Here is a 25,576-nt window from a genome sequence, read left to right on the forward strand (position 1 = left end):
AGCAAGACAATTCCAACCCTGTCACATACCTGCCCTGTGACCCAGGGCAAGTTAATTACACCTTTGCCTTATCGGTTCCCCCATCTATGAAACAAATCCAACGGCATCCACTTTGTAGAGACAGTAGGAGAAGTAGATGGGTCCTCATCATTAGCAACACTTAGACCTATTATCACATGGGCTAAGTAACTTACATGCAAGGTATCAGTTCCGGGTAAAAATAACAACAAGAAAAGAAGCTAACAAACCGCTGGTCGTCCTTGTGCCAGACACTGCTCTCGCATTTGATGGGGTTAAAGCACTGAATCCTCCCGGCAGGTTGGCACTATTATTAGCCCCATTTGACCCTTGAGAAAACTGAGGCTCAAAGCTGGTGCTGACCTCCCCAGGGTTACAGTGTAAGCAACCGACAGAGCTGGGACGCGAACCCAGCCAGTCTGACTGTAGACTCTTTATACTTAGCCAGCTCTCCTGCCTGTTATAACAGCTGCTCAGTAAGAGGCTGTTATGGTTTTGTAATTAATTTTATTTGCCTACATGTAAGATGGTCACGTCTAGCTCTATTTCTACTTAATTCATCCCGTAGTACCTAACCGCCAAAAACGATTCCCTCTGCCTGCAAAGACCCACAGCTCCCAATATTCACACCCTGGAATCTGGGCGGGGCTTTGGCCAGTAGAATACAGTGTCTAACTTCCGGAGCTTAAGATGTAAAAAGTCCCACCGCTTCCTTCCAGTCCCAGGACGCTGTCGCGCTGCAAGCAGCCCAGGCCACATGGAGAGGGCACGTGTAGGCAGTCTGCTTGGCAGCCTCGGCCGAGCTCCCAGCTGCCAGCCAGCAGTCTGCCAGCCGTGGGTGTGAGTCATCCTGGACGCCCAGTCCAGTCGGCCCTCAGATGACCCCAGCCTCCGCCGCCTTGATGGACCCCCGGCTGTGCCCAGTCAACCTGCAGAATCATGATGGCTGGTGAGAAAGTGTTCTTTTTGAGCCGCTGAGCCTTGGGGTGAGTGTTTTGGCGGCATCTGCATTCCAGACCAGCGTCGAGTTTCCAGGATGCCTTAAAGCTAGCTCCGATTATCGGCTCACCACTTAATTTTAGGGGGAGCCACCTCTTTGAAGTAACAATAAAATAATTAACACTTATTGACCTTGGGGATCTTATTAAACTCTCTGTGCCTCAATTCCTTTAGCGGTAAAGTAGGAATAGTAGGGTAGCAAAGGTACCTAGTTCGGAGGGTGGCAGTAAGGAAGAAATGAGCTAATTCATTATCGGGTGCTGAGAACAGTGCCTGGCCTTTAGAATACATGTATAAAGTGATAGCGTCCTCTTTCTCCCCGTCTGCCTCCAGTCTTAACTGAGTTAGGTGTTTTACCAGGTCTTTTGTATTTGAAAATCTTAGTCTTTGTACTTAACCTGAAGGCAAAGCGTTATTATCCCATCGCCAGGGAGGTGCAGGGACGTAGGGAGAGCCTCATGGCTGGAATGCCACGGAGCCAGGATTTGGACCCAGTCCGCGTGCAACTGAAGCCCCGTGCTCTTTCCCTCCCCCACCCCGCCTCAACATCACCCCTCTGCGACACGTGTAAAAACCCCTCTGACACCTGTGGTAGCAAAGGCATCTGCTCAGTGGACTCATCTCCCCCGGAGCCTGGCACACACAGACCAATGCACAGCAATCGGCTTGTTTGCAAACTCCAGCTCGCTCAGTCCAGGTGGCCCAAGGTCCCCCGTGTTAGCACCTTTGTTTGACACTGCTCTGTGGCGGGGAGGTGCCCTGCTTGCTGGTGTGAGAAACACTCATTAGAAGCTCCGATTCGGATGTCAGGGAGCAGCTCACAGCCAGCAAGGAGGTTCAGCTCTCCTGGGAAGGCTTCAGAGGAATCCACCCAGAGCTGAGTTTCTGTGCCCTGCACCCCCCAACCCCCGGCAGTCAATACTTGTTAAATGAACGTAATTGACTGCCTTGCTAAGGTGGAGTCCTAGACATCCTCTCCAGACGAGTTAGAGCAGGGATGTTAGGATTCAGGCAAGTTTTCTCTCGCGGCAGGACAGAGGGCCACACTGGGAGGTCTTTCTTTGAAGGTCCTGGTGGTGGCAGAACACTTCTAGCCTGGCGGCTTGCAAGGGAAGAGCAGCTCGTGGACAGATGTGGACATCTGCCCTCCCAACAGGGAAGCGACCTGCCAAAGGTCGCGAAGCTTGCCAATGGTGGGGCGGGATCGCAGTCTAGCCCTGTGACTCCGTGCGGTGTTCTTCCCGTTGCCCATTTTTGCCCCTCTTTGCTACCGCCTTTTGTTTCGTTTAATTTAGTTTTGAGAGACACAGAGACAGAGCATGAGCAGGGGAGGGGCAGAGAGAGAGAGAGGGAGGCAGAATCTGAAGTGGGCTCCAGGCTCTGAGCTGTTGGCATAGAACCTGAAGTGGGGCTTGAACTCATGAACCGCAAGATCATGACCTGAGCCGGTCGGACGCTTAACGGACTGAGCCACCCAGGCGCCCCTTTCCTTTCCTCTTTGTAATGCCAGTCTGGCTGCTCTCCTTCTGGAGCCCTCCTGAGCCTTCCTAGGCCTGGCAGGACTGATGGTGCTCTGTGACCTGCACCCTGGAAATTCTTCTCACCTTTAATAAATGTGTCCGACTTTGGACCTTCCATTTCATTCTCTGAGGGGACACCCGGCAAAACTGACAGATCGATCTGTTTAAAATCAGGTAATGGTTAAATGTTACCCTTTGCCACCAGATTTGCATCCAGTGTGGCGAATCCTGGGGGGTGCAGTGTTTCTTCACCTATAGATCAAAAGCCACTTTTTCTGGGGTTCTGGGCTGAATTATATCTCCCCCACATTCGTATGCTCAAGCCCTCACCGTCGGTACCTCAGAATGTGACTCTATTTAGAGAAAGGGGCTTCGAAGAGGTAATTAAGTTAACATTAGGTCATTGAGGTGGGACCCTAACCCAAAAGGACTGGTGTCCTTGTAAGAAGAGATTAGGACACAGAGACGCACAGCGGAAACACCACGGGAGGACGCAGGCAGAAGGCGGCCACGTGTCACCAAGGAGAGAGGACTGAGAAGGAGCCAACCTTGCAGACCACCTCAATCTCAGACTCCCAGCCTCCAGAACTGTGAGAAGATCCATTTCTGTTGTCTAAACCACTCAGTCTGTGGTATTTTGCTATGGCAGCACTAACAAGCTGATTTTAAGCACATATATATATATATATATATATATATATATATATATACAGGGTTTTTCGTGATTGCTAACAGAGCCCCTCCTCTGAAAGACATCCTTCACAGCCCTGTGTACTGTGCTCCTTTCTGAATCCCTCATTGCAGCCAATGCGGGTCACGTGACCAAAGCCTGATGGCTCTAGATGGGATCTGGGCACTCGCTCGTGGTGGCAGTTTGGGCATCTGCTGCAGATGACAAGGAAGCCATTTTGTGACTGGACCCCTTTCTTTAGTTCCTGTACTTGCCGCACTGCAGCGAGGGAGTGGCTGCCAGAGCAAATCCTGTTTGGTCCACCAAGTAATGATCACAAACTAGCTGCCAAGCAATGGGTCCAGAGTTGGAAGGAATGGGAAACACACGGGTCAGCAGGGCCGGGAGTAAAAGGAGGAGACTTCACAGTGGGGGGAGAAAGGGAAGATGGGTAGGGGTTTTAGAGTAATGGGGACCTAGAATAAAGAGCCTCTGTAGTGGCTGGTGCAATCAGGAAAGACTTCATGGAGGAGGCGGCATTTGATCTGAGTCTGAAAAAATGAAGAGGAAAACGAGTAAGTGTGTGGGGGTGGCTGGCAAGAGAGAAATGCTTAGAAGTGTCACGGATCTTTAATCTTTGGGTGCCTGCCCAGGAGGGCGAGGAAGAACACGGTATTTAGCATCATAGCGCTGGGGGATCCTGTCTCTTCCTCTTATGTCAGGGCTTCCAGACCCCAGCATCACTGACTTTTTGGCGAAGGATAAACTCTTTATTGTGGGGATTGCCCTGTGCAATAGCACCCCACACCCATTATGATACTCAAAAATGTCTTTAGACATTTCTAAATGCTCCCCGGGAACAAAATCACCTCCTCTTGGGAACCACTGATGTGCACTGTAGCTCTGGACCAAATACTGGGCCTCTCTGAGCTGGTTCTCTGCTCTGTGCAAAAAGGGTAGCACTCAGCTATACAGACACGTGGCTGACAGCAAATCTGGTAAGTGAATGTGACTTAGCCTTACTCTTTCAAAGAGTGGATCTCTTCTCTCTGAATAAAGTTGAGTGCAAAACCCCCAAATATGAAACAAATCAAAGTACAGCTGCGCTAGCCGAAGCAGGGTGCACAGCCCCCAAACCTGCCTTCTGCTGGATGGAGATGCCTTTGTGGAATCCACAGAGGCACCACTACAGAAACCACCGCACTCCCCCCCTGCCAGGGAGCAGCTCACACATGCCCTGGGAGAATGGAGTCTGAAAGGGTTGGATCCCAATCCTGGCTTCTTCCCCAGAAGTTCCAGAGGGTGCAAAGAAACCCTAAGATCTGTGAAGACCCAGGAACTTCTGTCTTGTCAGCCCAGAGGGAAGGAAGTGAGGCATCCAGGTGTTTAAGGAGGCTCTCACTCTCAGGTGAGGACCCTGCACTCACAAGACCCAGCCAGGGAGTGCCTCCTTAAATTTTCCTGGTCTGTGCCTTGTTTGTGTCGCTGACTCCAGGCCCTGATCAAAGGTCCTCAATATATAGCTGAGGGATTAGTTAACCCAGTTTCTTCACCATTAAGATGGGGATGCTAAAATCTGCTTTGTTAAGTAATTTGTTTTTTTTTTTAATGTTTATTTATTTTTTAGATAGAGAGAGAGAGACGGAGTGTGAGCCGGGAGGGGAAAAGAGACACAGGGAGACACAGAATCCGAAGCAGGTTCCAGGCTCTTAGCTGTCAGCACAGAGCCCGATGCAGGGCTCGAACTCACAAACCACAAGATCATGACCTGAGCGGAAGTCAGATGCTTAACCGACTGAACCACCCAGACGTCCCAATCTGTCAAGTAACTTTTAAATTAAATAGATAATACCTTTCAAGCAACCAGAATAATGTCACATAGCAGTCAGGGCTATTGCGGGCTCCCTTCCACAGTCCGACGGATCAGACACAACACAGAGGCTGAAAGTTCAGGGCATATTCAGGAAACAGTGAGAAAACCCAGGACAGCAGCAACCAGAAGCAGAGAAGCCAGAGATGATCCAGAAAATGGTTGGTCTGGACCACGCAAGGCCTGGCCTGCCATCAGCAGGTGCATCATCATCGGCATGGCATTTCCCTGGGCCACGGGGGACTTAAGCCAGAAACAGGTCTGAGCCTGCAGAGGCGGTGGGGGTGGGGGTCGCACTTACCTCTCTCTAGGCAGCTGGTGGTTGGGATTGTGGCGACAGCGGACACTGAGGCCGAAGAGCTTGCGGGCGGTGCGCTGGATCTTTTGCCTCTGGGCCTCGGTGGCGCTCTGCAGGAGCTTGTAACGGTTCTGCAGGTCCCAGTCGTTGCCCCAGTGCTGATGGATGCTCCCGATGGTCAGGAAGTGGTTGCTGGGCAGACGCTTCATAAACGATTTAAACTCATCTAGCAAGAGACAGAGGCCAAGAGAGAAGGACTGAGCAAGGCTGCCCCCCCTTGGAGGTTGCCTGGAAGGCTCAGCCCCACCTACCAGTCAGGCAGGCTTGCAGATAAAACTCACTCCTTTGAGGCCCCATGAACTCTGCACTAGCCTCTCGGCAGCTCCGAGGAGGCCGTGCAAGGGCCACGACACTTTCAGTGAAGGTTCTTCTACTTTGCTCCCACAGGAGGGAATCTGCATCCTGCATCCTTATTAGAAAGGAGGCTGTCCAGGGGGCGCCTGGGTGGCTCAGTCCCTTGAGCATCAGACTGTTGATTTTGGCTCAGATCATGATCACAGGGTTCATGGATTCGAGCCCCGCATTGGGCTCCAAGATGGCAGTGTTGAGCCTGCTTTGGATTCTCTCTTTCTCTCTGCCCCTCCCCAGCTCATGCTCTCTCTCTCTCTCTCTCGTTCTCAAAATAAATAAATAAACTTAAAAAAAAAAAAAAAAAAACAAGGCTTCCCAAACGTCCATCATCTGAATGCCAGCTTGATAATGATATTCACATATTTGTACTTGTATTTACTTAGTATTTTCTTTGAATCGATTCAACCAAATTTTCATCCAGTTCTGCATTAGAAAACCTCCATCCCATGCCTTCAGTAGAATGGCAGCTATAAAAATAAAGCTGCAAAATTATACAGTTATGAAAACAGTACTAACAAATCCTGGCCGGATAGTGTTGCCAGCTAAGTGATCAAACCCTGGGGCCTGCTCTCACTGTGAAATACACAGGAAGGTAGCGAGCCACGGGGAGGTGCTAACAGCATATTAGCACCAACTGGAATGTTCTCTCTGATGTCATCTGCAGGGTCGAGGGAGAGCTGAGACGGGTCAAGCTCCTTGCTACATGATCCAGTCCTACTGGAAGTTGTCTGTGTGCCACCGCATGTCACATCCCATTTAGAGACACCCCACCTTAAGAGATGGGGGCAAATCTTGGGTCTCCCAGGTGAAGGTTTCTGCCTCAGTTTGGTTCTGTGTTTCAGAGTTTCCGTGTTTTCTGCAACTCGACACAACCTTAGAGATAATCTAGGTCAGCTTTCTTGTTCTTACAGAGGGAAAATGAAGCCCAGAGCAGGGAAACGATTTTCTGAAGGCCAAGGAGTGACAAGAGGCAGGACTTGAATCTGAGCTATTCTTTTTTCAATATAATACTTACCTTTGTCATGCTCCCCAACTATCGGGAAAATAAAAGAATTAGGAGGTTGGTCATTTTGCAGGGGGGAAAAATCCAAATGGTTGGGGATATATATATATATATATATATATATATATATTTAAATATAAATATATAAATATGTATAATATATGCATATTTATGTGTATAATATAAATATAAATATATGTGTATATATATGTATGTATATATATTTGCAGCTTAGTACTTTTAGTTCGTGCTGCAAAAGCTATCAGGAAATTTCAGGTACATTAGGCATTCATTTTATTTTTAAAAATGCCTACGTAGCTTTCAGTAAGCACCACGCTCACTCTGAAACACCTCGCCCATAGAAGTGATTTTACAGCAAATCTACGAGGTGGGTACTTTCAGCGCCTTCTTTTATAGAAACTAGGACACAAAGAAGTCAGTTATCTTGCCAAGGTCACACAGCCAGTAAATGGCAGAATTAGAACTCTAAACAGGCTCTGAATGTATGCTTTTACTCAGCATTATACACTTACTCTCAACACATAAAGAGGATCAGTATACCGGGGGAAAAAAAGAAACTAACTAACTAACTAAACGGTGCCAAAAATAGGAATCTCTGACCCCTACAGAACTCACAGTGCCTCCTTATTGCCAGTCAGACATTCAGGAGATCAAGTTGCATCTGGACCCCTGGGCAGCTGTATGACCATTATTCTTTCAACACCTCAGTTTTCCCATCTGTCAAACAGGTAACCTAGCACCTAATGCAAATCAGGAAAGAGTGACACAGCACTGTATCTGCCTGAATAGTCCTCGACATACAGAACGTGCTCAGGGGATGGGCGGCTAGCATAGGACAACGCCGGCTGGTTTATTCGGGGAGTTGGCTGGAGGCAGGGGGCTGGCCCTAATGACCCTGTGTGTTGGTTGCCCACAATACACAGCCTCCCCCAACCCTCAAGGAAGATATGCTGCTCTCCTGTAGAAAGCGCTGTTGACCTTGGAGAACATGACAGTCGTTTCACTGAACCTGGACCTGGGTCAGTTAGGAACAGAGAATTTAAACGTTAAAATGATTTAAGTTTTTGACTGAAAGTGGAAGGGTTCCCTCCCAATAAAGGAGGTGTAGACCGCCATTCATGTGTGTAAACTAGGTTCTTTGTGACCACCAGTGCTCCGACCATGAAGGAATCATTGGCTTTTCCCTTTTGGCCGGGTCTTGAATCCCTCCAAGCTGCCTAGTTGCTGAGTCATTAAGGCCACTGCCTGAAACGAAGAGGAGGAAGATACACACGCACAAGCCACATCTACACGAAGGTATGGATGGATTTGTCTTAATGGGTAAAACCATTCCAGATGGGTAAGTACAGGGTATCTAGAGCGAACGTGTGCCCTTGTGGAGAGAAAGCGTGCCACGTAAATCATTTCTGCGGCCTGTTCAGCTACTCAGCAGCATTTCAGCTTTCTGTGTTTCCTTCCCCACCCATCTATCCACCCGCTGAAAGTGGTTTCTCTTCCTGGGGGATAGGATTCTATGCTAAAGATCCCTACTACTTGTGCATATCGACTTCATGCCCCTCTGTTTTTTAGCAATCAGTGGAATCTCCTTGCAAAAGCATGTTATCAAATGCTTCTTTTGTTTGAGGCCAAATAATTGTCATAACACATTTCCATCATGAACCTCTCTTCTATGAGTTCCTGGGATTTTAAATGGACTGGCGGGTGCGGGTCCATAGGGCAGCCACAGCTCCGTTCGAGCTGCACGAGAGCAGAATCACTCGTGCATTCTGTGCTCCCAAAGCTGGTTCAGGGGCTTAGAGTTCATGGAAACCAATGGTTTTCAAATACAGCTCAGTAGGGCTCAGCTTTTACCTGTGGTACACAGTGGCTCCAAGGTACGATTTTGTTCGATCAAAGGGTTTCTCGGCTAAAAATTTAAATAAATTCAACTATTAAAACCACAAACATGTCCTCTCATATATCAGATGAGGGAACTGAAGCCTCGGGGGTAAAGGAGCATTAATACAAAAAGCTGCTACAAGCACGGGGTTTGGAATCAGGGATTCCGTTCCCAACCCTGTCATTTACTAACTATGTAACCCTGGGGAAGACACCGGGTCTTGGTGCCCCCCACACCCCCCCACCAAGATACAGGAATATCACTACTCATTGTAATGCAGTTGCTGTCATAAATTTAAGAAATATTGAGCTGTTCTAAAAACCAGTAATGCTCTCTGCATATGTCCATTTATTTGACAGATATCTGAACGCATAGTAGATGCCAACTGTTTACCTGGCATCTCTTCTTGGAAATCTCAAGGATGCCCAAGCTTTTCATGCCCAGCGCTGCATACACAGTCTCTGTTTCCGAACCACCCTGGGTGTTCTAGCTCAGTGAATGGTACCAGCCTCCATCAAATTGTCTACCAAACATACCTAAAAAAAGCTCTCGAATCTCAACACCCTTCTCTTCGACCACGTACAGCCCGTGTAACACCAAGCCCTCCTAATCTGCCCTTCTAAACACCTCGGTACCTCTGCACCTTCCCCACTTTACCACCTGTCCCACCACGCTAACCACGTCTCCGTCCTCTCCCTCCGAGGCACTTTGTGATGGCCTCCCGCTCTCTGACATGCACTCACCCACTGACTTCTGCATCAAAGTTTGATGTTCTTCCCCAAGGTGCCTCTCCTGACCTCCCTGACCCTCCTGACCTCCTCAACCTCCCCCTGCATGGATTTGCTCACAGTAGCCTCTCCTTCACATGATTAAAATGTCATACGATTCATGGCTGGCTTTCACATCAACTAGAAACTCCAGAAAGGCAGAGATCCAACTCTGTACCTCACCCTGGGTGGCTGACCTTCCTCCCCTGAAATTCATGACCACGCGTCTCCTTAACCATGAAAAGTGGGAAACAGGCACGTACCTGAAAAGTCGCTTTAGCTTTGACAATCTGTGAACTGTTTGGATATCTCTAGCCGTATCATTATCTATATGCATGTACATGGATAAAAATACATACACATATACATATTTAGACATACATACGTGGTTGTTTATCGAGAGATATAGGCGCGCGCACACACACACACACACACACACGCACATGCACACGCACACACAGACTCGGGAATCAATACAAGTACCTTTGACTCTCCATTCTCCAGAGGCTTCTATGTGCTATGTGGCATTACTCTCTCTGTCTTCTGGGTACAATGCAGACAATACATCTTAGGACCACAAACTCAATTACGCGATTCATTATTCCATCCAATGGAGACTGACTGAGTACCTACTCCATGACAGCTCCTAGACCTGGCTCTCGTCCCTCCCACGTGAAAGAACCAGAGTCACAGAACAGTCCCTCACAGTGGTCCTAATTCTGGCTAGACAGTTTTCTTTTCTAGGCTTGGCTCAGGGCCACAGATGCAGTACGACCACGTTAGGCTCTCTACCTGAATTCTCCAGGTCCTTATAAGCTTCGGCCCAAGACTTGGCCATGTTGGCCAGCGTGTACTCCATGATCTGGATGTCGGTGATGGGGCAGTTGCACTGTGGGAACTCTTCTGCACACTGACATCTACACTGGCTGTTCTGGCACACATACTCTCCCTCACCATTGCACATGATGTAGCTCAAGGCCGACTGGACAAACTTCTCTTGCAGATACTGAGGGAAGATTATCTGAAGACCTGTGCGAGAACAGCAAGAAGGGGGAAAAAAAAAAGAAAGGTTAAAAAAGGTGTTTCATTAACAGGTTTGAAAGGTGAAACATAGGAATCTGAAGCTGTTAGCTTTCTCCCTGTGTACTGTAACCCAAATATTCCTGGGCCCGCCTAGATCCACACAGGGCCCGGTTGGTGAGGCCTCCAGCTACACTGTGTCTACTTAAACTTCTCAAGTCATGACCTTGGCCACCTCTGAAAGGCACGCTCTAGTCCGTTACATTAGGACTGAGGCCACAGCCAGATCTGGTATATACCTTTTCCATTTTGGGAGAAAACCCTTCTTGAAAGCACAAGATTATTGTTTATTTTTTCTTGTTTCCTTCATTTCTTTTGTTCTCCTTTTCTCAAATATTGATGGACTCTATTTACGAAGCCCAAGTCCTGAGCTAGGCACTGAGTCTATAGAGATGAAAAAGACAAGATCCTCGCCCTTGGGGAGTTTACAGCGTAATCAGCAGGGATAGACACAGACACACATCATCATAACACAGCTTTCTGGGCCTGGAGCAGAGATGGTCCAGACGAGGCAACTGGACAGAGAGGACTGCAAATAACCTTGCCAGGGCAGCAGGGAAACCTTTAGAGAGGAGATGGCGTTTGGGCTTCTTGGAAGGTAAATAAGAGATCACCATGTAAAAAAAAGGAACAGGAAGCACATTCTAAAGAGGGTAGCAGCAAGAATAAAGATGTATATGTCTGGGACTTGCTGGTGAAAAACGAATTTGGATGGGTGGGGTGCATTGCTGTCTGGGAACATGTGTCAGAGGCAAGTGGAGGCCAAAGTGCACAGGGCTTTCTTGTATGCTAAGGGATTTGGACTTCATCCTGTGGATAATGGGATACTTTGGTAAATTTCAAGGATACGAGTGATAAAGGAGAGTGGTATAATTTCATAAGACCAGGGCATCATAAAAATATCAGTGCAGAATCCCATCAGAGAGGATTAATTTTTTTTTTCTTCTTAGCTGTAAACACAAAGAAGCAGAGGCCCATGGAGGGGAAGTGACTAGCCCAAGGCTATAGGATGAACACTCCGGACCACACCTCATAATCTTGTCTCCATATTTGAGTAATCAAAGTCTTAACTGGACAGCCAAGGATGCAGAAGGATCTATCTGGGCACATGCACTACTCATGTACCTCTGAGATGTCATCACAGCAGCCTATTGACTAGGGTGCCCAAAAAGAAGGACAACTCTGGGCTAAATTAATTCACGAAAGACATCTCTCCCCACCTCGTCTAGTGCCGAGGACAGTTTCAGCTACCAGTGCATATAGGGGTAATGGTTTAATGACCCATTGTGTGAAAAATAACTGTGTTCTTTGGATTAAATGTTTTTCTTATTCATGTTTTAGGGACACACCCTCATCCTACTCATCAGGGGCTTGTTGAATCAGCTCGGCATGTCTCTCATTGTACTTCACAGTTGTGTTTCTAGAATTTTATCTTTCCCTCTCTCACTTCCAATTTTTTAAAAAATGAAGCCCCATCATTTCAACCTGTCTTCATCTGGCAGCTAAAAACAACTGTGTTCAGAGAGGCATTGTGGGGTGGGGGGCATCTGGGTGGCTCAGTCGGTTAAGCATCCGACTTCGGCTCAGGTCATGATCTCACGGTTCAGGAGTTCGAGCCCCGCGTCAGTCTCCGTGCTGACAGCTCGGAGCCTGGAGCCTGCTTTGGATTCTGTGTCTCCCTCTCTCTCTCTCTGCCCCTCCTCCAGGAGTGCTCTCTCTCTCTCTCTCTCTCAAAAATAAATATTGAAAATATTTTTAAAAAGGCATTGTGGGAAAGAGGATGATGTGTTCAGCACACCTTACTGCAGGGATGCAGAAGGTAGTTAAAAGCTGGGCATCGCTAGTCAGGCTTCTCTACTTACTACCTAGACATCTCAGGTAAGTCACTCAACCTCTCTAAGCCTTTGCTTTTTCTTTTGTAAAACAGAGGTGCTTTTAGGTTGTTGAGAGGGCTAAGTGAAGGAATCCCTGCAAATCGTCACAACAGTTCCTGGGCACACGGCAAGCACCCAGTAAATGCTATTCGTTCCCATTTCTGACGATGATGATGACGGCGATGCTGTGATGATGAAATCCCTCCTGGGATTGCCGTTTTTTAAAGTTTCAACAGAACCTTCAGGATACATGAACGATAGCTGTGGGCAATCAGAAGAAAATCCTCAGCAGGCAGTCTGGAGTTATTTGTAGAGGAGGGTTTAGAATTCTGTGCCTGTTGAAGCAGCATGGTGGGGGAGGGGGGTGGGGGGACGGCTATTCAAGAAGGTGGATCCATATCAGTATGGGTGAAAGGGGTTCTAACAGACAGACGGAGCTACAGGGCTTGGGCACCGGCCGGCTGCGAGAATGGGTGAACTCCACACCAACGAGCAAGGGGTCTGCACGAGTTTGAGTGATTGCTGGGAAGGGCTCGCACCATAGGAGCAGGATACAAACACCAAACGATGGGGCCAATCACTAGAGCGAGTCCCTGCTCAACTAAGTCTACAATTCTTTCAGAGCATGCATTCCTGAGTCATTTTATCTGTATCAGGGTTTTTCGCTTCCAAAGCAAAATTTATTTTTAGCTGATCCCAATCCCCTATAGGCATCTGAGTCTACGGATTGGGGTTAAGTTTCTGTTGGAACTCTATAGACTATACTCTCAGTCCTATTTTTCTAGCTTGCTCATCATTTTCTTTCTCCCTTTTGTAGGGGATAAAATATTCTATTCTTGGTCCCAGCCCAAAAGGAATTTGGGGAGAGCATTTTTAGAAAATTGCGTCAAATCATTTCTCCGTTTGGCAAGGATACAAAAGGCAGTATTACCTACCCCGTTTAATGCAACTGAAAACAGATGAAGTTTTGGGTTGGGGGGTTTCTGGGAGCAGCTGAAACACAAAACTGCTCTTTAAAAATGGAAACTCAGATCATGCCGAGCTGTCTCTGAGGCAGAATCTCCTGGGCAATTTTGAAAGAGAATAATGAAGACATAGCAATTAAAAAGCACTTTTCTGCAAAATGTCATTACTGTTTAAAGTTACATAACCATTTCTACGGCAGCGGAGGTTCACAGAGCAGTCACCGCCGCAGTCGTCTCCTGATGACCTGTGTCCAACAAAGAGGCCCATTGCTGACCTCCTAGGTTGGCGCCTGAGTACCACCGGCTTCAATGGGAGTCATAAATAACTTGGAGGGAGATTTGGCCTGTGGAACCACTGTTTGAAAGATATACAGCTGCCGGCTGGGGTGGAATATTCTGGCCCCACAGTTCCCAAAGACACACAGAGAAATAGAGAGAGAGAGACAAGCTGAGAAAATCAGAGACAGAGAGAGGTCACCATTATGGGCGAACATGTAAATTTTGCCTCAAAACACCCAAGAAGGCGATGGCTGAGAGTTTCACTTGCACACCCAGTGACTCGTGCTGAACATATGGGATATCTCCCCCAATCTCATTATACTTTTTTTTTTTTTTTTTTTTTTTTTTTACAAAAAATCTTGTTATACTTTAAAATGGAATGTGTCACTGTTCCGCGAAGTGAGTGGGCAATGTAGATATGGGAACATCCACATCATCTTCTTTCCCTTTTCCTAATTTTTGCCCTGTCTCCCTTAGTCCTCCTCCCACCTCACCTTCAAGACAGACATCTCAGGATATTTCTTGTGTTTTACATCCAGTCTTTGTGTGTGGAGGAAGGATTTCTCCTCTGTGTCACACGATAGGCTATCTCTATTTCCTCGCTTCCTCTCTCCTTATTTCTTAATATTCTATTCCTTTGTTTTGTTTTGTTTTGTTTTGTTTTTTTTGAAATACACCAGGCATCCTTCTCTTTCCTGGTCCTTCCCTTGTGCTGGTCTTGTTCTCCCCAGAGTCTTTGCAAGTGTACCTCCCAGGGCCAAGAATATTCTTTTCCTAGATCTCTGCATGGCTCCCTTGTCCTGCAATCCAGACCTTCCCAGATGACCCATATTAAAAAAGCCTCTTCTATTTTCATCATAGAATATTAGCTACTGACAGAAATCATCTTATGCATGTGTTTTCGTATTTGTTTTCATCTTCCCCATTAGGGAGTGGGCTTCCGGGGGACAGGAGCCCTGTCTGTCCACTATAGATCCCCCAGAGTAGAAATTAAGGCCAAGGCCAGTATAGGTTTTCATTCAACAACCATTCTCTTTTTCACCCCAACTGAAAAACAAAAAAACAAAAAAACAAAAAACAAAACATTGGTCTCTAAAAACTTTGAGGATATCGGAATTGGCCCTAAGTTGGCCTAAAGCCCCACAACCAAACTAAGAGACTCAAGATTCAAATCCCAGAATTCTGAGTTCCGAAACCCTTACGGGCCCTCCCAGCTCTCTGGCATGAAAGACTGAAAACTGAGACAAACTCCTGCCTCAGTGTTCTCAAGGTGGCCCTGGCCCAGGGTGGCCTCTGCAGGTGTCTTAGCCTCTCTCTGAAATTCAGGCTACTTGCCTGTGAAGCTCCAATCCCAGGGCTGTTGGGAAGAATAAATAAATGGGAAAGGCATAAAGGGCACCCAGCAAGAGCCTGGCTGCTATGGGCTGAATGTCTGTGACCACCCCCACCCACTCCCCCCTCTCCCCTGCCCAGTTCACATGTCGCAGCCCTAACTCCCAGAGTTACGGTATCGAGATGGGGCCTTGGCTGGTCATTGGGTTTACATCGGGTCACAAAAGTGGGGCCTCCGTGGTAAGATTAATGGACTTGTAAGAAGAGTACGAGACAGGAAAGCTGTCTCTGTCCCTCTCCCTCCATGAGCACACACTAAGGAAAAGCCACGTGCACACGCAGTGAGAACACGGCTGTCCACAAGCCAGACACCGAATGGGCCGGCATCGCGGTCTTTCACTTCCAGCCTCCAGAACTGTAGAAACGAAGGCCTCTCACTTCAACGATCCAGTTTTTGCATTTTGTTATAGCAGTCCGAGCAGATGGTTAGCATAATTAAATGTTCAATAAATGGTAGGTCCCCCCATTTATACCACATCAGAACATAATCCACTCCCTGAACCAAACCTGAGTCGTTCTTGGAAACATCCTCCTGAGTAGCCCCCTTTGGACCAGTAGGAGACATGTCCAGAGTGCATCATCTCTTAATACCATTACAGGAATTACCACAGGTCTCCATTTTTCATCCTTCCATTGGTTATACTTCAGTGAATCTTCCTCCCTTTCATCTTTCCTTCTTTTCTTCTCTCCCTCTGTCTTCTTTCCACACGTAGGCCCTCCCGTGTGCCAGTAACTGCGCCATGGACACCGGGGTGAAGAAAGCAGGCATTCCCTGCCCTCATGGACCTCAAGGCTTAGTTAAAGAAGCACACATGCAAACAAGCTGCTTGGATGCACGGAGACCAGGGTTCTACCCAAAGCACGAGGTTGCTCACGGACCACAAAGGAAAACACCTAACCCAGGCTGGATTAGGGGCAGTCACAGACACTCTCCTGCAAAAAGTGGCTTTTGGGCTGGGACCTAATGGACTCACAGGAATTAGAGGACGAGGAGTCCACAAGAAGAGCAGTTTAGAAAGTGGGAACAGCGGGGAGTGGAGTAGAAGAAACAAGAAGAAAGTGGGAACAGCATGTACAAAGGACTCAAGCAACAGAACTCCTTCCAACTAAGAACCTACTTGACCATCACCCTCCTTTCTGAATAAGGTTCACCTCTTTTTGTTTTTGTGTTTGTTTCCAGGTTCCCTAGAGAGGAGATGAAAGCTTTCTCACTGCCTCAGAGAAGATCAAGACTCCTAAGGGAAGAATGACAGGGGGCAGAGATCTGCCAGCTTATTAGAGGAACAGCATTGCTTACAGCAACAGAGGTCAAGGATCCTTGTCCATTACAGACCAAGAGTTTAGCTGGGAGTCAGAAAAAGCAAAGAGGGTTCACTGCATTGTTGATTTTCAACCACTGGGGAGCACTAAAGTAACAGAAGAACTTTCTGGGGACCCCTACATTGAATTCCTTGGTACCTTCAACGACATGGTCAGTACAGCTGTCTGAGGCAGACACCTGGTCCAGGTGACTGCTCGGTGAGCTAGAGAAAAGAGGACCCAATCAACAAAACCTGAAAGCACCTCTAAGATCTGCCGAGGGTAGTCCAGCCTTCATCTCTGACCCTGATCTGTTCTCTTTTGCTGTTAGGAACTCTTAGCCTCCTTCTCTTCTTTCAACAAGTAGTATGTGGGGATTTGTTGGAGGAGATGCTTCCATTTTCCAAGGACACCAAGGGGCTACTTGGAGATTCAAAACTAAAGCATAAAATCCAAGTCCAAGAGACAAAGGCCCGAACCGATGATTGAAACGTAAAAAGCAGCATCACGTCTGGAACATAGTAGGTGTTTAATAAATATATCTTACATTTTGAAGAAGCCAGTCATCTATTATGAAGATGAAAGAAAATGACTCTGGAGACAATAATTAGGGAAGACTTCGTGATGTGTGTGGGATGTGGGTAGATCTTGAAACAGGAGCATGGTTTTTAATAGATACAGAGGGAGCCACAGCATTCCCTGCAGAGGGTGTACCTTGAGCAAAGATGAGTCAGTGTGTGAATACCTTGGATCAATCAAAGTCTTGTTCAAGGCAAGGACCATATATCTTTCTGGTTTTGCTTGTTTGTTTGCTTGCTTGTCTTTTGGATGAACTTTGTTTTATCTTATTCTATCTTATCGTAATTACTTAAAATAGTAGTAGTTTTGATGGATGTACTTTTTTCTGACCTAGTTCATTACGTATTAAATTCACTTTTTTTTTTTTCTTGGTGCTAAGAGGAAAAGGGAAAAAAAATACAAGATTCTATTTTGGCTGAGTGGCAATATTGTTCTCTCTTGTGCTTGCATCTGAATGTGGCCCCCTGTTGATATCTCTGAGCACTACAGAAGTCTGGCTGTTGCCTGGTACCCGCTAAGTTCTGCTTGTCAAATTCTGTCCATTTCCGAAAAGCACGGGTTGGGGAGAACGAGAAGTGCACCTTTCGCAGAAAGTCAGCCTGATCCCCTTCCTTGTGAAAGCCCAGGGATCTCAGACTGGCAGATAAAGGACTTTATGGCTCCAACAGCCATTCTGAACTCCAGTGTAATGAAGGCATGCAGGTCAATTACCCATCTGTTTGTGTTTCTATTGCTGTGAATTACAGTATCCATCGCTGACAGCTCATTGGAGTGGAATGAAAATAAGACGATAATTCACCGGGTGAAACCGTGCAGAAAGGGCGAAAAGGCTATGATCTCATTCAGAAGTTCAGCCCTGTCTCCGTGATGGGTCATTTGCACTGGGAGAAATGAAGAAAGGCAGCTACCTGGGGGGAAGTGGGTGGGTTCTGGCGCCCCCTTCTGGACAGAGTAACCTTTGTGTTCCCAAGGATCATCATCCATTCTGCGGGATCTTAAGGAATAGACTTGGAACCCTTAGATGCAAGATTCGGGTAAATGAAGTTCAGCACAATAAAAGCAAAACCTTTTTACCATCAGGAGTTTTGAGGGATGAAACAGGTTGCCTTAGTAGGTAGAAGACCCCTCATCATCGGAAGCATACAAGCACAGTTTAAAGAACCCAGGGCCCAAATGGCATGTGGTTATCACTAACCCATATTCAGTTCTCCTCCCTTTGCGGTGTCCTCTCTTTGAAAAAATTACACACACCCCACTGTCCGCACTCAGATGGGTTCACGTGACACACTTTGGCCGATGAAATGTGAGCCCAGGTGAGGGGTACAACTTTCCAAAGCAGAGCTATAAGAACCAACACGTGGGTTTATCGGTTTCTCTGTCCCACCACCACGGAAAACAGCCATATTCCACATAGAGGCCACCGGAGGAACAGAATCACAATTGACTTGCGACCATGATGCAGCGTAAGCAAGAAATGAGCCTTTTCTCTTGGCAGCCACTGAGATTCAGGGATTGTTCGTTAGCACAACACAACCAAGCCTACATAGGAGATGGCAAACTATGGCCCATGGGCCAAATTGACCTGCAGCTTATTTTTGTAATTAATTTTATTGGAACACAGCCACACAGATTCGTTTCAGTACTGTCTATAGCTGCCTTCACATTACAATGGAAGAGCTGAGTGGTAAGAACAGAGACAACAAAGCCTAAAACATTTACCATCTGGCTCTTTGCAGAGAAAGTTTGCTACCTCCCCTACTAGCTGACCATTAAGGTCCCTCCAATCTTGATTTTCTATGCATCTACTCTGTGCTGTTGTTCATTCACTTATTTTTATTTACTTTTTAAAATGTTTATTTATTTATTTTGAGAGAGAGAGAGCGGAAGGAGCAGAAAAAAAAAAAATCCCAAGTAGGCTTCAACAGTCAGTGCCGAGGCTGACGTGGGGCTTAAACCCGCGAAACGCAAGATCATAACCTGAGCCCAAATCAAGAGTTGGATGCTTAACCAACGGAACCACCCAGGTGCCCCATTAAATGACAATTTGAACTCTGAAAAAGCAAATGTGGTCGGACTAAGCTATGAAATCACCAAGGATAAGGAGGCCAACATATATTTTAAATTCAATTTCCCAGGGGCGCCTGGGTGGGTCCGTCGGTTGAGTGTCCGACTTCGGCTCAGGTCACGATCTCTTGGTTCGTGAGTTTGAGCCCCGCATCGGGCTCTGTGCTGACAGCTCAGAGCCTGGAGCCTGCTTCAGATTCTGTCTCTCTCTTTCTCTGCCCCTCGCCTACTCACATTCTGTCTCTCTCTCAAAAACAAATAAACATTCAAAAAAAACTAAATTCAATTTCCTAAAATTTCAACATGAAGATACCCTTACAGAGGGTGTTAAGAAGAGGTTGATTCCATTTAATTATAAGCTTCTTCACAGAATTCATGATAAAAACCCAAACCTGACACCTATCAAACCTGACACAGCTACCAGATCCCCAGATCAGTTGATGTGTCCAAATCTTCTCTATTTCCCTTTCTTTGCTACAGCCTGCCACACCACAGCCACTGGCCCTCAAATGTAGAAAGTACCCCCCCCCCATTTAGATTTTGGCTCCAGCTCTTAGTAACCGCAGGACCTTGGGAAGTTAAGATCAAGAGGCTTAACTTCTCTGATTCTCAATTTCTTCATGAGAGCTTCCATTGTGGGGGTGCATGTAAAAATCAAACCATTTTGTATCTTGTGGTGGTATCTTGATTACAGGATGGATATTTAAAATTCACAGAACTCTTCACCTCGAAAGGGTGAACTTCTCTGTGTGTAAATTAGACCTCAATGGTCTGGAGAAGAAAATCAATCAGATCACACACGCGAACCTCTTGGTACAGGACAGTTGCCCGACTAACGTCATTTCTTGTCCTCACCCTGTTTTCTACTGCTTTCCCTCGAGGCCTTTGGCAATCTCAGACACCCCCTCTGTCGGTACCCAGAAACACCTTGCACACTTCTCAAATTTAAATAGAACACCTATCACACCATATTATGTGCTTGTGTTCATGCTCCTCCTGGTCTGTGATCTCCTTGAATGCCAGAGGCAATGCCTCGTTCGTGTTCCATCTCCCTGTCAGCTATAGCACATTAGTAGGCTCCTAGTCAGTGTGTTTGAATGAAGCTGAGTTTAGACAGAACATGTTTCAGGGAAGACCGTGGTTTTCTTCCGCCCTGTGCTTGGCATCCTCCTCCTCTCTACAGCCCTCCTTCCTGTGCAGGCCCTGTGTCACCTTCCCCAACATCAGAGCTTGAAATCTCGAGCTATTTCAACTTTGACACAGTAGTGACAAGAACAGGTGTTCAGAAACATCTGAGTAAAAAAAAAAAAACACAGAGACAAAACAACAACAAAAAAAACCCCAAAAAACAGAACAAAAAAAAAAAACAAAAAAAACATCCTAAGAGAACAATGCTGCTGAAGGTGTTTCTTGACTACGAATTTTTTAACACATACTTTGTTTTGGATCCATTGCTACAAATTATGATCCTTGAGAACTATAACTATTTCCTATATCTCTTGGCATTTTTTCCAAGATATCAAGCAAGATCACAGTAGGTGTGCAAACATAAAACTGCTCAGTCCAGCAACTATTAGTGAAGTCTTGTCCACCCGCCAACTTACTGAGCCAGGTACTATCCTAGATGCTAGATATGGAAAATGAATAAAGCACAATTTTCTGATCTCGGGAGCTCCAGTTGGGTGAGAGAACAAGATTCATAAAGATAAAATTATAATAACACACACATGCAAATGTATGCAAGATTCAGTAGAAGAAAAAAGAAGACACTTCAACTTTTATCAGAGTAAAAGTGTCCAGAAGAGTTATTTTGGACAAGACGGAACCAAAATGGTATGAACAGTCAAGCATTTTCCAAGTTGTATGCTGCAGAGCCTTAGATCTGCAAGTGTAACCAGGATAAAATATATTCAGGAAACTCCATATTTAATATACCTCTTGAGACTCATAATGTATATTAGCATAGTTAAGGCACTGAGAAGTCCTGCAGTAAATAAGTGCGGTTTATGCTATTTAATACTGATGTTTCAGTATTATTGAGCTTTTTTAAGTTACTGCATGGTAACAACCTCAAAATCACAGCAGCTTATAACCACAAAGGTTTATTTCTTGCTCTGTCTCATGTTGGCTGGGCTTTGGCTCTGCTCCAGACGTCTTCTTCATTTTGTATCCAGACTTGAAGGAGCAGCTTTGCTCAGGGGTACGCCATTATCATGACAGAAGGAAAAGAGCAAAAGTCAAGCCAGACAATGTCTCCTCATGCTAAGGCGGGGCATGGGTTATGTCCTCCCACATTCTATTGGCAAAAGCGAATCACATGGCCAAGGGCAATGCCAACTAGCCGGGAAGTATACATCTCCCACAGGACAGCACCGCCAGTCACACGGGGACGCACTGGTGTATATAATCCTTTTAGGGGAGGGAACAATGGGATAGATTAACTTGTTTTTGCGTCAAACCTTTTCTTAAAAAAAATTCAATTACCATATGATCCAGTGATTCCATTGTTAAGGTATACAGCCAAAGAACTGCAGACAGGCATTCAAACAAAAACTTGTACACCAATGTTCCTAGCAGCACTATTCACGACGGTCAAGAAGTGGAGACAATCTCCAGGTCCACCAGCCCATGAATGGGCAAACAAAATGTGGTATATCTATGCAATCAAATATTAATTCGGTCATAAAAGAACAAAGTAGTGATACATGCTACAATACGGGTGACCCTTGAAAGCGTTCTGCTAAATAAAAAGAAGCCAGACACAAAAACCCCACATATTGTGCTACTCCATTTGTATGAAATATCCAGAAAAAGCAAATCCACGGAGACAGAAAGCAGACTAGTTGCCTGGGGCTGGAGGGAAGTGAGGTGGAGAATGACTGCTTATTTGAGGTTGTGAGAAAGTTCTGGAACTAGATAGTTGGTGACTGTTGCACAATAACTGTGAGATGCTTAACGCCCCTTAATGAATTGCGCATTTTAAGATGGTTATGATGTTGAACTTAATGTAATACATATTTACCCTCATAAAAAGACTAAGATTCCAAATACATTGATGTGACAGTTCAAATTACTTTAAATCGGTACAAACTTATTGAGCACCTACTATGAGCTAAACACTGAACTCCAGAGAAGTGACTAATGAAGACATTAAAAGAAGGGTATGGCTTCTAGTCTCAGGGATCTTAATTACAATTAAATAACGCCACATCCAGTTTTACGCATAGGACAAGCTAGAATGTATCTAGGAGCAGAAAAGAAAAGCAGGTGGAGAGTGCTATGTTTGCAGTGTCAAAGGACAGCTTAGTTATGACCAAGATGAATTGTGACAGAAAAAAATAAGGATTGACTTAATTATCTTAAATATAAACAGGTGCCTTAGCTACATGGGATCAATGAATTAATTTTCATGGGTGGTGTATTCAGGTTTGAGGTGCCCTGATGCCTGGTTTCTGCCCAATCAATGAGACCAACCAGGAGTTCAATGAGACACGGTTGTTAAAATAAACCAAATCACCACACTGACTGTTTATCGGCCAGGATTCCCTTGCTGTACGCCTGGCCATGAGTTCATTTGAAAAGTATAGACCCTGCATGACTACAATGCCAAGAGATGAGGGGCGTCTAGGTGGCTTAGTCAGTTGAGCATTCGACTCTTGATTTGGGTTCAGGTCATGAGCTCATGGTGGTGAGATCGAGTCCCATGATGGGCTCTGTACTGAGCGTGGGTCCTGCTTGGGATTCTCTCTCTCCCTCTCTCTTTCTCTCCCTCTGCCCCTTCCCCAACCATGCCTCTCACTCTCTCCCTCCGTCTCTCTCTTTCAAAACAAAAACAAAAACAAAACAGGGGTGAGTCCTGAGATCACTTCTCTCAACATCAGCTTAGATGCCATCAGAATTTCCAACACTTTCTGTACAAGTGTGAGTCTTGAGTTACCAAATGATTCCAGATGTCCCCAGGAAAGTGGCAGCACATTTTATAGTCATGTACACTGGGTATGTTGCAAGGCCTTAGTAATCTGTGTTCTAGGGGTATGTGATCCTTCCTGGTTCTCAGTCTTTTTGAGAATATGACAATAGCTATAGAAATGGGGCACCTATAAACATATACAAGTTAGCAAGTAATTTTAGGAAAAGTGTAGACTTTCCAAAGTAAATAGCAGAGCCTACAAGCACACAGAAAGGGCTATGGAATTATTTGCTCTAATAAAAATCATGGTTATGATTCACATGCTCCAGGTTGAGAAACAGTATGGTTCAAGAGCATTGACATTGAATGGACTTGGGTTCAAATTCTTATGCTGCCACCTACAAGACAGTTACTTAACATCTGTGAGCCTCAGTTTTCAAGTCTTCAAAATGGGTCTTTGGTGGGGTATACAGGAGATCTTGATATAAAGAAATGAGCTCTTTGCCCGGCAGATGAGAATCACGCAGTAAATCGTAAGCGTAAGTATTATTTTATATCCGCCCTATTGGTTTTTAGGTCAGGTGCTTTCTACATGTTTTCCAATGAAATGCAGAACAAAGGCTCTGCCACAGAGGTGTTTTTATGCCCGTTTTGTAGAGCAGAACACCTAGAGAAGCTCAGAGGGTTAACTAGCCCGAGGTCTCATCACCATCAAGCCTGCCCTCCGGATCCTTCTGATTCTATCTGTGTTCCGACTGAGCCTTTAATTGACCCTTCGATCCACTTCCTAAGAGGAACTCTGGTTGTCCTCATCACAAGGCCAAGAACAGAGTGCTCCTGGGCGCATGGACGAAAACCAGCTTGGATGCGGCCAACTGGGTGGACGTCAGCAGCCCCCTCAGTCATGAAGACACTGCCCTTTTATTCAGCGGGCCTTCCGGACAGAGCCGCGGGAAGGGAGAAACATGGGGCCCCATCAGTGCCTCCAGGCGCTGCTAATCAGACAAGAAGGGCCTAATCACAAGCCCCTGCCCGCACCCTGGGCTCTTTCTGTGGAGGACCTACCCCGAAGCTACCGACCGGCATTGGCAACAATCGCTCGGCCTTCCACCCTGGGGGCCCAAGGCCACATGGGGTGACAAGGGGTGAGAGAGGAGGGGGCTTCGTGGACAGAAAGACTTAATCATGTCCGGTGCCCCCTTCCTCTACTACTGCAGTTGGGCAAAGACTTATTCCCATCGTACCCACATCTAGAACTGTGCTGTGCTGACTCAGAGCCTCCCAGCAAAGTCAAGCAGGCTTGGGGCCCAGGCAACAGGGAACCAAAAGCCAGGGGGACCTCGGGAAGGTTACCTCTCTGGGCCTCAGTTTCTCCATCTGTTTGATGGGGAGCATGATCCTTATCTCTCAGTTGGTGGGAGGGCCGAAGTGGCTAATGGATATACACGCAATGCCTAAGAGGGAGTAGCAGCAGAAAAAAGTATCATTTCTGACATTTCTACACTCTGTTCCTCTGTTTCTGCTACTTGTCGCAAGATGAGTTTGGGCATTTATGATGCCCAGCTACTGAGGAAAGGGATGGTTGATGCTACTTCTCTTCCTCAACCTCCTCCTCCTGCACCGTCCTCCCTCCTTCAAGTCCTTCCTGCCCTTCGCCCTCCTCCCTCTTCTGCCCTTCGCCCTCCTCCCTCAAGTCCTTTCCCCTCTTCTTCTCCCTCTCTCTCCTTTCCTCCACCTCCCTCTTCTTCCTCGCCTTCTGCCTTCCCCTAGTCCCCCTCCTTCCATTGCTACTTAAGCACCAATCATAAGGAAACATTCAAGTCAGCAAACATGTATCGAGTTCCTATGTCCCCAGCACTGTTGAATATAATGAAAAACAAAGTTGGCAAGGCAAAAATCCCTTTTCTAAAGAAGCCTATCATCTACTCTATAGAACAGGTAAAACCCAAACCCCCCCCAAATATGTTGCAAGGTACAGGAAAACCAATAAATCATGCCGGAGAAGAGGTCTTAAAAGAGGCTTTTCAGAGGCGGTGGCATTTGGGAGATGAAGGGACATGACTCTGGCCTTAAAGACGTCAACTCTAGTGCCGTAGAGAAGACGCATGCGCTTTGGGAGAAAGATCCTCGTCAAGTTCACTGATGCCTGCCATGCTACTACTCAGTTGACCACAATCTCCATTTTGTGGAACATTCTTTTTATCTTCTTTTTTTAAGCTTATTTAGTTTAGAGAGAGAGAGAAAGAGCGAACGGGGGAATGGGGAAGAAGCAGAGAGAGAGGAAAAGACAGAAAACTGAGGCAGGCTCCACACTGTCAGAGCCCAATGCGGGGCTCGAACCCACAGACCATGAGAGTGCCACCTGAGCCGATGTCGGACGCTTATCCGACTGAGCCACCCAGGCGCCCCAGTAACATTGTTTACTTGGCCTCCAGGACACCATGCTCTCACCACTCCCTTTACACCTTCCCCAGCCACTTCTTAGCTTCCTTTTCCTGTTCCTCATTCTCATTCCATTATCCCAACCCTTCAATATGAGATTCTCCACGGCTCAATAACTGAATTCCTTCTTTTTGTTTCTATCTACACTCTTTTCCAAGGTCATCTAACCCAACCTCACATCATTAAATATCATCTCTATGCTAATTTAGATTTCTAGTCCTCCCCCCACCCCGACT

General features: G+C 46.4%; 1 protein-coding gene across 2 annotated transcripts in view; it reads right to left on the bottom strand.

Moving 5' to 3' along the window:
* The window catches only part of BRINP1 (BMP/retinoic acid inducible neural specific 1), a 176,920-nt gene that overhangs the window by 21,756 nt on the left and 129,588 nt on the right, over window positions 1-25,576 (bottom strand). For both annotated transcript variants that reach the window (XM_045470399.1, XM_045470400.1), the window contains exons 6-7: window positions 10,249-10,485; window positions 5,379-5,601 (exon numbers count right to left, since the gene is read on the bottom strand). In XM_045470399.1, the coding sequence (XP_045326355.1) occupies window positions 5,379-5,601; window positions 10,249-10,485 (460 nt within the window). The remainder of the gene's footprint in view (window positions 1-5,378; window positions 5,602-10,248; window positions 10,486-25,576) is intronic.

Source organism: Leopardus geoffroyi, chromosome D4 (genome assembly GCF_018350155.1).
Source record: "Leopardus geoffroyi isolate Oge1 chromosome D4, O.geoffroyi_Oge1_pat1.0, whole genome shotgun sequence".
NCBI lineage: Eukaryota > Metazoa > Chordata > Mammalia > Carnivora > Felidae > Leopardus > Leopardus geoffroyi.